Source organism: Rhinichthys klamathensis, unplaced genomic scaffold (genome assembly GCF_029890125.1).
Source record: "Rhinichthys klamathensis goyatoka isolate OS25496 unplaced genomic scaffold, OSU_Roscu_1.1 h1tg000393l_1, whole genome shotgun sequence".
NCBI lineage: Eukaryota > Metazoa > Chordata > Actinopteri > Cypriniformes > Leuciscidae > Rhinichthys > Rhinichthys klamathensis.
Window position 1 is genome coordinate 330,001 of NW_026606895.1, and position 14,159 is coordinate 344,159.

At 35.8% G+C, this 14,159-nt stretch overlaps 1 protein-coding gene across 2 annotated transcripts in view; it reads right to left on the reverse strand.

The window, feature by feature from the left end:
* The window catches only part of tsc2 (TSC complex subunit 2), a 60,569-nt gene that overhangs the window by 24,270 nt on the left and 22,140 nt on the right, over positions 1 to 14,159 (reverse strand). For both annotated transcript variants that reach the window (XM_056234316.1, XM_056234315.1), the window contains 3 exons: positions 6,010 to 6,171; positions 3,561 to 3,716; positions 825 to 937 (listed from right to left, as the gene is read on the reverse strand). In XM_056234316.1, the coding sequence (XP_056090291.1) occupies positions 825 to 937; positions 3,561 to 3,716; positions 6,010 to 6,171 (431 nt within the window). The remainder of the gene's footprint in view (positions 1 to 824; positions 938 to 3,560; positions 3,717 to 6,009; positions 6,172 to 14,159) is intronic.

Consider the following 14,159-nt stretch of genomic DNA (forward strand, 5'->3'; position numbering starts at 1 on the left):
ATCTATCTATCTATCTATCTATCTATCTATCTATCTATCTGTCTGTCTGTCTGTCTGTCTGTCTATCTATCTATCTATCTATCTATCTATCTATCTGTATATCTGTATATCTGTCTGTCTGTCTGTCTGTCTGTCTGTCTGTCTGTCTGCCTATCTGGCTTTTAAAACCACTAAACTAAAACTTAAAATTATTACAAACTGAAATCCTTCAAACTTCAAGCTTTTAAAACCACTTCAAACTTCCAGGCTAGGTGCAAGCCAACTTAAAGTTTGTCTGCAAACTTTATCTTTCCATGATGACAGGATTTACATTTTTGGGTGAACTATCCCTTTAAAGTTTTAGTAATTTTGTTGTGTTTTTGTCTCTTTAAAAAAAAAAATAACAATAACACTGGAAATAAATGGCGAGTAAATGATGACAGAAACCTTTGAGTGAACTATCTCTTTAAGAAAGTAAATAGGGTCGTAAAAGTAATTATTGGCTCATCTTAATGTCGTTCCAAACCTGCATGGCTTTCTCTGTTCTGTGGAACGTAAAAAAATATATTTTGAAGAATGTTGGTAACCAAACAGCTTCGGTGCCATTATACTTGGCTAACGAACTACTAATGGTTTCATATGGAAGGTAAGACAGTAATGAAAGAAGTCATCTATATACAGAGGTCTTAAAGGTACAGTAGCAAACTAACTATTTAACTTCATGGGTCACAATGTGGAAAATGATCATGACAACTCTTTGGAGCAAGAAAACCTTAAAAAAAAAAAAGAACAGCATAAGGGATATGGCCCATTTGATTGGATGGAGAGGATATGAACATTGGCACCTGATATGGAGCGGACTCGTGTGCGAGTGTTGGTGTTGATCTGCTGGCCGGACTGTGACTCTAGTATAGCCGGAGCCTCTTTCGTCTGCCGCGTGTGAAGAGACGGGTCCGACCTGCAGAACATTCATACATGGATATGTTTTTATATTTTCCACTCACATTCCCATCTTTAGACTCTCTCTATACGAGACTCAGACCAGTAAACACTGTCATATGAGGCTATTGCTTTTCCTGTGTCGAAACAACTTGTGGCAAACAAGGTCTTTTGTGTTTAACTCTTTCCCTGCCATTGACGGATATTTCCGGCTTATACGGTAGGGGGCGCTATTACACGTCCTCTGAAAGAGAACTGAATCTCCTGATCAAAACACGTGCAAAGAAGATGCAAAAAACGAGCGATCTCATATGTAATCATATGCATATGAAAAATAACGTGATAATCAACATTAAACAGAATATAAATCAAAACTGCCTAATGTTACTGAATGAATGTCGACCCAGACGAGCTGCAGGACTGTGAAGCTTCGGGGTGTCGGGGATTCGATCTACTCCATCTGTGTTTTCATCATCGTTCTGAATCTGATCTGGATGTAAAAACGTGATTTTCTCAGATTTTCTCAAAATTTTACTTTTTTTTAATAAAACTTACCCACATTCAAGAGTTGATAAAAAAAAGATTGCATGAAGCTAGAATAAATTTTTTTTTTTTAGTTTAAAAGCAGAGTTGTTTCTTTTTATATATTGCATGTTCAGAGATACATCCCATCGGTTCCCAACAGGGGGGTCGGGGCCCACAGCGAGCTCTGTGGGGGGTCGCGTCATATTTTGAAAAGCTTTGAGCAATGAGCATTAAATAAAAGTCATTAACTTTTTTTCTGTTCAAAATTTACAAAATGTATATAATGAGCGAGTTCATCATGAATCCATTTTCCAATCCGTGTTTTTGTCTTATCCTGAAGCACTATGGTACACCTATAATAAGTGTTTACATTGGGACTATTTTACACTGGTTCGGTGCGGAGTAGCCCAGTACCTGCGTGACTCGTCATAAGCCATGTTTCCATCCACTTGTCAATCGAATTATCTGAAGTTCGGTAAAAAACCTCATGCGAATAAAGCTGGTGAAAGTGTGTTTCCATCAAACGGCTTTAAAGCGGATAAAAACCTGTGCGTAATGACGTCACATGCTGTTTTGCCATCAAAATGGTATATCGAATTGATTTGAGACATGTTAAGGTGTTTCCATTCAATTTCTCACCGAATTGCACAACATTCAAGCCAACATTTGCGAACAAAGTTTTACTAGGCAAAATGGATCGCACCATAATAACGTTTCCATCCGCGTTTATCGCATAAGCCGTATATCGATCGAGATAAAATCCGATGAGACCGATCGTATTTCATTTGAGTCGATATTCATGAAATTCAATCGAATTTTACTGTTTCCATAAGGCATTTTTCATTCGATATTAGGGCTGGGCAACGATTGCGATTAATCACATCCAAAATAAAAGTTTGTGTTTACATAATATATGTGTGTATAATTATTTTGTATATATAAATACACACACATGCATGTATATATTTAAGAAATATTTGCATGTATATACTTTATATATTTAATTATATATTTAATTTTAATTAATATTATATATAAATTAGGGCTGTCAAATGATTAATCGTGATTAATCACATATATAAATATTTTATATATAAATAATATTTTTTTCTTAAATATACATGCATATGTGTGTGTATTTATATATATACAAAATAATGATACACAGTGCACCCACATATATTATGTAAAAAAAACTTTTATTTTGGATGTGATTAATCACGATTAATCATTTGACAGCCCTAATATAAATATAAATATTTGATATATTAATAACACATTTTTCTTAAATATATACATGCATGTGTGTGTATTTATATATACAAAATAATTACACACACTACACACACACATATATTATGTAAAAAAAAACTTTTATTTTGGATGCGATTAATCGCGATTAATCGTTGCCCAGCCCTATTCGATATCACTTAATGCGGATAAAAAACGTGTGGATGGAAACATAGCTAGTGACGTACCGAGACGTACACAGAGAGATGTAGTTCCGGCTACAATGTTCTTCCGAAAGACGCATTATTCTGTTAATAAATGCAAGTTTATTATCGCTCGCTATAGCGCCAAAAGCGTAAAAAATAAAGCCTCACATTGATAAAGCCTCACAAATAACATGCAAGTATTGAGGCCCCAGACAACAGTCATTTAGTAATAGCCTATATTCTTTCTTTTTTTTTTACCTACACACCAGTGTGAATATTTTTGTTTTTGCATTTCAAATAGGGCCAATTTATAGGCTTCTCCCAGGCTTACGTTTTTAAATTACAAAGGGCCTACTGATGTTTTAGTTATTGTATTTTCAATATTATAGGCTATTATTTATGCATAAACATACCGTTTGTTTGAAAAAAACATATTTTGTCATCCTTGCTGCAAGCTTACAAGAGCGATAATATCATTAAATGTGAAGGGGGGCCCTAAAATATTTTCATGGGAAAAAGGGGGTCTCAGACAAAAAAAGGTTGGGAACCACTGATACATCCAACAAAATATTCTGGGGGCCATGAAAATTGTGTAAAAATTATCAATAAAACGCTGGCGGTGGCTGGCAACTTTTTTTTTTTTTTAAACCGCTGGCTGGGAAAGAGTTAAATGTTTGTAACCTGGTCATTTCTCCTCCTCCGGGTCTCTCTGCCATGTCCAGACCGAGAAGCGCTTGGGTTCGCGAGCCGCCACTGGTTGTTATAGTGACTAACTTATTCCCAACCAGCCAAGTCATACTGGGTCCACCGGATAACAGGAACTCGGCAATGGGAGACCTGAGAGAGAGAGTTTATGAAGTCGATAACTCATCTTTATTTAGCGTCACACGCGGCCACAAGACACTGGAGATGCTATTGTGAGAAAAACACATTCATCTATGACAAGAGTTTGCTGTTCTCACGCTAAAAGTAGATGCTACACTTTCCACAACAACCGGCCGAATGAGGATGTCGGTTTATTTGAATATTCACATAGAGAGCAAAACAACTATTGCAAGACTGACTGAGAAATAAGTTTGCTCTGGAACAAAAGGTGGATCAATGCCGCGTTCAGCCGGGCTGCTTCGGCAGAGATGAAAAACTAATATTATTTGAAGGTTTGCAAATAGAAAGCGAACAAAAGGATGAAGGTCAAGCAATTACAGCTCTACCTAAAAGTGTGTGAAATAACCTAAAACAAAAGAAGAAGAAACAGCAGCAGCTCTGTGTGCATCTTCAATGCATTCGTTCATTAAGCAGACACTTTGTGATTTCATTCATTTGTAACTCACTTTGAAACAATTCCTTTCGTTTAAAGTCAGACGGTAAAATAGCTTTTGGTGCATTGATGCATGAGATAAAAGATTATACTTTATTGGCCAATGAGATTTTCTTGCCATACAAACATGAATACTGACTTCAAGAAATTAAAATTAAAATGTTATTGTTTCAGTTTGTTTTTAATATTTTTAACATATATTTTAAACGAATGTTCACAATAATTCATTATTTAAGTTTAAGGTAGATACATATTTCTCCTTTTATTTTATTTATTTTAAACACAATAAAAATGAACAACTACTGAATGTGTCAGTTTAAAGTTGAGCAATTATTATTAACACTATTATTATTATTATGCATTACATTTTAATTAAATGTTTTTAAAAAGTGCTAGAAAATTAACAGTTAATCAGTTTCAGTTTAGGGAAATAGGAAATTAATTAGGGAAATTATTATTATTAATTTATTTTTAAAAAAAATCTTGATTAAACCTGATAAAACAAAATTTACAATTAGATACCGTAATAGTTACTTAATTTGATGTGTTAATTTAGTGCATTTTTTATTATTATTTAAAATATTATATATGCATTATATTATTTAAAAAACATATATAATTAATATAGAATAATATAATATATAATATAATATATACACACGATAAAAAAAAAACACGATTTACTCATGCCTTATTCCACACTTTCATCTAACATGAGAATGTAACACATTTAATTATCTTCACTTAATTAAGGCGAGACACTACAGGTGAATTGGGTAATTTTTTTAACTAGCAGATATCACCATGAAACTTTCCCAGTTGATTACCTACATTAAGATGAGAAAAAATGTATTACAATTTTTCTGTAATTTAATGTTTAAATATGCAAATTAGGCATTGTCTAATTAAATATGCACAAATTTGCATATATTTCAAAAAATGAAATCTGAGTATTGGATAAAGCCAGGTTCAAAATTATTTTTTCATTGTGTTCACATATTAGATGGGAAAAAAATTACAGAGGGATTTATGGATATCTACTTTTGTTATCCTGTAAATCAGAATATACTGTCAATAGCCTTAAAAAAATGATTTTTGCCATGTTTTTTGGAATAAAATGTTATATAAATCGGGCTAGGAATAATATATTTACAAATCCCTCGGTAAATGTCTTCATAATATAACTAGGTACAAGACTGGAAAGTTTGGTGTATATAGGTGCTACCGAAGTGGAGATTTCGGACTTTGAGAATGAGAGAAAGGTCATTTTGAGAAAACGGGCTTTAAAGATTTAGCATCAGCCAATGAGATTGCGCATTTGCACCCTTTTACTTTCACGATTGGTTGCTGATAAAAAGGAAATGACCATATTTGGATCCGACAACATTGTACAGGAGAGAGAGAGAGCTTTCTAACAGTGTGTGTGATGACAGGGTGCAGACAGCGATAGCGGAGCAACGGATGATTTACATCGCCAACTTTTGATGAATTTATGAGAAATCTACAGACGCAAACAGACAAAGTGTAGTAAAATAAAGACCTAAATGTGTATTTCAGACTTTTTTTCACCACAAGTCTGAAAGAAGACATGTTTTTGAAGACAAATATCCCGAAATCTCAAAATTGACCAGTGCAAAAAAAACGATGTTTTTGCCTGCCGTGTCTCGCCTTAATGGCGTTTCTCATCAAACACTGATATTCATTGCAAATATTGACGCATTGAATTGTGATTAATTCCCCTGATAAATACTAAAACGAATGTGGTTAAATTAGTGCTGTGAGTGTCAGGTGATTGTAAGTCCAGCTGGGCACCTCTTGGGCAGCGCAGAGAAGTTGGAGAAGACGTATCGGGCCATCATGTCCAGGCAGGTCTCGGTCAGCTCCAGGTGGACCGTCTTCAGCGCGTCGTCTGCCTGCATCACTGCGTTCTCGTCGGCCGAGCCCAGGCTGCAGGTGGTGGTGGACGTCTGCATCCTGCACAGGACGGGGGTCAGGGGTCACACACAGGCATCAGGGGTCAGAGGTCAGATTCTGGTGCATGTGAAGTCATTGCTCATTCTCTAACACAGTGTCCTAACCAGACATGATGCCAGCGGAATGTTCAACAACTAACTGATTCCAGTTCTGATTCCCTTGATTCCGATTATGACATCACACAGTCTTTTTTTGCTTGTCATGATTGCAAATGGAGTCACGGCTGTTTAGGACACCGTGTGAAGCCAGAGAGTCAGAGTCTGCGGGTAATGAATCAGATTCAGATGATGATTGAAGCTGGAGTGACCCACTGAAAACACACACACACACACACATGCAGTTAAAAAACAAAGACTCACACTCCATGAATCAAATTAGAGACATTATGTTTGTTCATCTTTGCTTAAAGGAATAGTTCACCCAAAAAAAGTACTCACTCGGCAGTGTCTAAACCTGAGAATAATAAGAGTCATTTTATTTCAATCGTTAATTGAAACTAATATATGTAAGTGAAAAATTCCAATTTAAAATTAGAAATGTTGCCATGGCAACTAACTGAAATAAAATGATTTTAAGCTAAAGAACTAAAAATTCGATTAAAAAATAAAACTGATATAAAAATAGATTTATATAGAAATTTGTGCGGTCAAATTGATTAATCGCATCGAACATAATTACTAAAACTTTATTTAAACTTAAAATGAAAACTGAAAGTATAAAAATAAAAGCTCATTCAAAATGTTAATACTAAAATACTATAGTAAATAATACTAAAATAACACTTTCACTCTCAAACCACATGACTTTATTTCTTGACTAGAACCAAAAAATGAGCTTCAAACGGTTAAAGTTTCCTAAAAGTGTCCCATATGACTCGTGCACTATATTCAAAGTCTTTAGAAGGTATATATGGATTTTTTTGCAAGGAACAGACCCAAATTTAAGTAATTATTCACTGTAACTCTCATTCGCGCTTTACACCATTGTGCATTGACCAATCGTGTTGTGTTTTTTTTAATAAGCATTCCTTTTTTAAAGAATTTTAATTTTTGGGTGAACGATTCCTTTATTCATTTTGTTTAGTTGAAGTCCTTTCCATTTCTCTCTAAAGCGACACAAAACTGGGTCTGTAAAAGGGACAAACTTTGAGCAAGAGAGAGAGAGAGAGAGAGAGAGAGAGAGAGAGAGAGAGAGAGAGAGAGAGAGAGAGAGAGAGAGAGAGAGAGAGAGAGAGAGAGAGAGAGAGAGAGAGGGCATAGCCAGACAAAACCACACCAGACACGTTCAGCTGCCACACACACACACAGTCGTGTGATTATCTAGATGATCACATTAATCTAAGACCGCCATCAGCATCCTGCCTTTCTGTAACCACGGCAACCGCATCCCAGGGGAAATCAACCGAGTCCAAATCATCTCCATACACGACGACACACACGGCACACCTTTGAGCTAAAGCGCTTTTGACTTTTACATCAGGAACAGGTGAACAACTCATCCGGAAATCACAAACTTGACGTGTGTGTGTGTGTGTGTGTGTGTGTGTCAATACTGGCGAGGAGTAAACAGCAGCCATTTATCACCAACAAGCAACCTAAGCTCCAGACATCTGGTTAAGGAGACGTGTGCCGGTACTTGTACTAAGTGATAAAGCAAGTGACGACGTTTTCCTCATGTATTAGATCCACTCTAATGTGTGATGAGACGCATGAGGAAGAATCATCTAGAGATTTCCTTAGTAACTGCACAAAATGACACCATCCAGAACAGCCTCCTATAGCAACACCTTCACAACCACCTACAACAAGCCTGAGTCATGATGACACTTACACATCTCTGGCGCTGCGCACGAGTCTACGCATGTAATCAACAAAAGGCCATTTTCATTGCATCTCAACAGGGAACGAGGCGAGAAAGGAGGGATACGAGTCCATGTGGGCGTCAGAGACGACAAACACGCTCGACATAATAAAGGAGTTTCTGCGTGACCTGCGTCATCTGATGTCACCCACCAACATAAACCAACAGAATGTCTATCAAAATAAAAACTATATTCTGTATCTGGAGAACGATACGGACACGCCACAGAACGACAGCGCGAACTTCACCTTCAGCAACCTGGACTTGAAGGTCAATATTGCACACGGATAAGGCTGTGACGCAGATCATCTCTGGTGTGCAAGGAAATCTCTCATCTACACTATCCTATTCAACAAAGACAGCATTAGCAACAACAACAAAAACATTTAAAACAGCAAAATATATACATTTATTTTTAAAAATTGTGTTTTTTATTTATTTTGCATTTCCATTGTCTTTAATAAATTGTCTTTATTAGATTATAAAGTAAATAATTATATTTTAATATAAAGTAAAATATACATACACATTTTTTATTTGATTATAAAGTAAGTAATAATTATACTTTGATTTAGTCAATAACATTTTAATTATTTAAAATATAAAATAATATAAAATAATTAAAATAATATATATATATATATACAAAGACAGAAACGAAAAACATTTAAAACAACAAAATATTAAATACATTTATTTTAAAAATAGCTTTTATGTTTTTTATTTATTTTGCATTTACATTGTCTTTAATAAATTGTCTTTATTAGATTATAAAGTAAATAATTATATTTTAATATAAAGTAAAATATACATACACATTTTTTATTTGATTATAAAGTAAGTTATAATTATATTTTGATTTAGTCAATAACATTAATTATTTTAAATATAAAATATTTGTATTTACTACATATATATGTATATATTATTTTAATTATTTTATATTATTGTTTTATAAGTAAATAATAATTATATCTTAATAAGTAAATTATATATACACATTCTAATTATTTTAAGTATAAAATATTTGTATTTACTTGTGTGTGTATGTGTGTGTGTGTGTGTGTGAGTATATATATATACTACCGTTCAAAAGTTTGGGGTCGGTACGATTTTAAATGCTTTTAAAAGAATTATCTTCTGCTAACCATGGCTGCGCTTATTTGATTAAAAATACAACAAAAATCAGTTATAGTATTAAATATTATTCCAGTGTAAATCAGCTGTTTTCTGTGTGAATATATAGTAAAGTGTAATTTATTCCTGTGATCAAAGCTGAATTTTCAGCATCACCAGTGTCAGTGTCTTCAGTGTCAAATGATCCTTCACAAATCAGTATAATATGAGGATTTGATGCTCAAGAAACATTTATTATTATTATCAATGTTGAAATAGTTGTTGGTCTGTCAGTTGTACAGTTTTTTTTTTTAGGATTCTTTGATGAATAGGAAGTTCAAAAGACTTTTGTAACATTATAAATGTCTTTACTGTCACTTTCGATCAAATTAATTATTCCTTGATAAATAAAAGTATTGATTTCTTTCCTCCAAAAAATAAAAATAAAATTCTCACTGACCCCAAACTTTTGAACGGTAGTGTATATATATATTTATTTCAAATAATTCTCTAAAATAAATGAATACATAATTTTATATCAAACTTAACTGCACATTTTTAAAGGTAATTTCCAGCAAAAGAAATGCACATTTTTAGGCAACTGAACTAATTTCATGAAGGACGGAGGCTTTAAATCAGCTTTTCACGGTTACTGTAATGCACGTACAATAGAAGTAAACAGGGAAAAGTGATACATTTAAGGCAATAAAGACTTAATATTTATTTCAACATGAGATCAGTGTGCTGGAATCACTTACTTTCCTTGTCACGACCACGTAAAACCACTAAACAATAACTTTAGCGTGATACTTTACACAGTTTCCAGCTTAAATAGCAACATTTTTTGTACAGAAAATTTAAAAAAAATCAAGTATTTAAGCCCTAAAAGTGAACGACCCCTGTTTACTTCCACTATAAATGTGTTAATGTCAACAAACACAACCTGATGGAAGGGTCAACGCTGTTTTCCGTAGTAATTGGCAAATGCTGTGGATAAAAGATAACGCTGAATCTAGAGCATTCCTTCGGTGCTTTTGCTCAAGGGCACAATTGACTTTTTCCTCACCGGAATCGATCCAACAACCTTCTGGTGTGCCCGTCCTGAGCCTTAACCAGCGCACCATAGCAAATCACTGGAGCGTCCATAAACAGGCTCATCCAACACACACACAAACACACATCTGGTTTACTATCTTTGTGGGGACTCTCCATAGACGTAATGGTTTTTATACTGTACAAACTGTATATTTTATCCCCTTACACTAACCCTATCCCTAAACCTGCCCATCACACACACACACACACACACACACACACACTAACCCTACCCCTAAACCTGCCCATCACACACACACACACACACACTAACCCTACCCCTAAACCTGCCCATCACACACACACACACTAACCCTACCCCTAAACCTGCCCATCACACACACACACACACTAACCCTACCCCTAAACCTGCCCATCACACACACACACACACACACACACACACACACACACACACACACACACACACACACACACACTAACCCTACCCCTAAACCTGCCCATCACACACACACACACTAACCCTACCCCTAAACCTGCCCATCACACACACACACACACACACACACACTAACCCTACCCCTAAACCTGCCCATCACACACACACACACACACTAACCCTATCCCTAAACCTGCCCATCACACACACACACACACACACACACACACACACTAACCCTATCCCTAAACCTGCCCATCACACACACACACTAACCCTATCCCTAAACCTGCCCATCACACACACACACACACACGCACACTAACCCTATCCCTAAAGCTGCCCATCACAGGAAACATTTAGCATTTTTACATTTAAAAAATAATAATTCTGTATGATTTATAAGCGCGTTTACCCATGGGGACCTTAATTTAGGTCCCCACAGTGACACGAGTCCCCATGAGTCATGTACACACAAAAACATGTACACACAAACACACACACACACAGAGAGAGAGAGAGAGAGAGAGAGTCCCAGTTTGTGTCCAGCTGAAGTGGACGCCTCATCTCAGAGTTGAACTACAATGCTTTAATGTCCAGATTATCAGCATATCTGTGTGTTTGCACAGTAAATGCATGCATTTTCCAGATTAAGAAAACTCAAATAAAACCAAGAAAAGAACCTGTCAAATGTATCTTAGCTTCATGAAAGTCTCTGGATCGTGGGCGTCCAGTCCAGCTGATCATAATATCAAACCCTTGCTTTGATATCATGATATTCTCTAAGCAAGTCGATCTTTTCCAAAAGGCACAAATTCCAACATAAACATCTTTTCACTGCTGTGTCACACACTGAAAACATTTCACTGTTCATCAAGCCCCTCCATCATCTCTATTAGCGGCAGTCGGATGATTGTTGATGAGTGTGGAGTAGATGATAATAATAATTTTACTCTATTGATGCATTAAGCGATGACGCCGCTGAATATAAATGCGTTCAGAGCATATTCATTTCTTCACTGGATATCTAGTGAGCAATTAATATTTGATTCATTTAGAGGGGAAAACAGAAAAAGTTTCATTTCCCAGTTGATTTATGCCACGTAAAAGAAATGTAAAACCAAAGCGGTACATTTTCTTCATGTTGACTTTCAACTCAGGCTTGTGATTTAAATCCATTCCAGGATAATTAGCTCGCCCAAAAATGTCATTAAATCATAAAGAGCAACCTTGGAATGATCCAAACACAAAACCCCTTGGCACAGAAATACTTAGTAAAGCAATGACAGGGTAATCTAGATAATAAACTAATATGCCGTATGAAATCCCTGTGCTTGCTAATAAAGGACTTTCTATTCTCCAACCATCCTTTAACTTGTAGACACTGAACTAAGTAATAGATTTTATGGTAATTAGATGCACTGGGTTAATAAAACACACACGTTACTGCGAGTCTCTCTCTATTGCATCTCGTCTGATGCTACGCTGCCCTCTGCTGGTTGTGTGTTAATGAGTTATTGAGTAGCAGGAGCACATGGAGATCAGACTTCATATTTAAATGTATGTGAATGAAAATGAAGTGTGTTGAGTGGAAAAAACACAAATGTGTTTCATATGGGTTTGAAATGACACGAGGTGAGTAGATAACAGAATTTCCATAAGTGCTGAAAAATACTTTTTTTTTCTTTTTAAATTGGGTGAAAAAAAAAACCATGGAGGAACAGCATTTGCAGTGAGCATTTTCAGTGTGTTTGCAGCGTTTTTGCACTATGTTCATGGTTCAAAATGCACTTTGATGAAGCATGGATGGATACTTACCTGGATCATGTGTAAAGTGAGTGTGAATAATATGATGTGAATAAGTGAAGGTTAAAACAGGCGGCAGGCTGAGAAAGTTGAGTGCGCCCCCTAGTGTTTGGGAGCTGAATTTCTGCTGTTCATTTCGTTCAACAAACAGCAAAGACAGAAAAGCTTGACGCTAGATTGTGTGACTGTCCGCCTAGTTTCGCTTTTTCAATATCACATGCTTCCTGTGTACAGTACGGAGCCCTTGAAGGGACATGGAGAAGGGGGGAAAAAAACAGTTGTGGAAGAAATGCTACATTTCAATGCTTGTGCGCTCGCTCGCAAAACTTTTGCATCGTCTCACAGAAATACTGTGTTCCCCGAAAAACTGCGTTCACTAGCAAAAGAGTTTTTCCTCTCAACTCGTATTATTTCCATCACAAACGTTTTGCGAATTAGCGCAAATTTTCTCAGTGGAACGCAAAGGTTTTGCTAGAGAGCGTAACATTTTTTGTGAGTAAACGTGAAGCTTCTCGGTCGAACGCAAAAGTTTTCCGCGAGAAAGTAAAAGTTTTGAGATCGAGCGCAAAGTTTCTCAGGGCAACACAAAAGATTTGCAAGAGAGCGTAAAAGTTTCGAGAGTAAACGCGAAGCTTCTTGGGCGAACACAAAAGTTTTGCGCTACAACGTAAAAGTTTTGGGATTGAACGCAAAGTTTCTGCAAAGAAACGCAAAGTTTCTGCAAAGAAAGCAAAGTTTCTGCAAAGAAAGCAAAGTTTCTGCAAAGAAACGCAAAGTTTTGCGAGAGAACATAAAAACGCTGAAATATACGTAGATCTTACTCCCACCTCGTATTATTTTCATCACAAATTATTTGTGAGTGAATGCAACTTTTCTTGGTGGAACACAAAAGTTTTTGCGAGCAAAAACCAAGGTTTCTCAAGGGAACGCAAAACGCAACCACAAAGCGCAAAGTTTTGCGAGAGAACGTAAAAGTTTTTGTGAGGTTAATGATTTGTGAGTGAATACCAAACTTTGTCAGGGGAACACAAAAGTTTTGCAAGAGAAAGTAAAAGTTTTGCGTCAAAACGTAAAAGTTTTGCGATTGAACGCATAGTTTCTTAGGGGAACGAAAAAGTTTGCAAGAGAACAAAACATTTCGTGAGTGAATGCAACTTTTCTTGATTGAAAGCAAAAGTTTTGAGAGTAAATGCGAAGCTTCTCGGGCGAACACAAAAGTTTTGCGCTAGAAATTAAAAGTTTTGCGATTGAACGCAAAGTTTCTGCAAAGAAACGCAAAGTTTTGCGAGAGAACGTAAAAGTTTTTGTGAGGTTAATGCTTTGTGAGTGAATACCAAAGTTTGTCGGGGCAACACAAACGTTTTGCGAGTAAACGTAAAAGTTTTGCGTAAAAAAGTAAAAATTTTAACGCAAATTTTCTCAGGGGAACGAAAAAGTTTGCGAGAGAACAAAACATTTCGTGTGTGAATGCAACTTTTCTTGATGGAAAACAAACGTTTTGAGAGTAAACGCGAAGCTTCTCGGGCGAACGCAAAAGTTTTGCGAAATATTGCAAAAGCATTGAAATATCACTTTTCCTCTCATTTCATTTTTTTCTTCTCATCATCATATCCCTTTAGGGCCTCCGTAATACCACCATTAGTTCATGATTTAAAAAAACAACAACATTCGAATGAACACCATCACAAACAGCACAATAAAGCACGGTAAA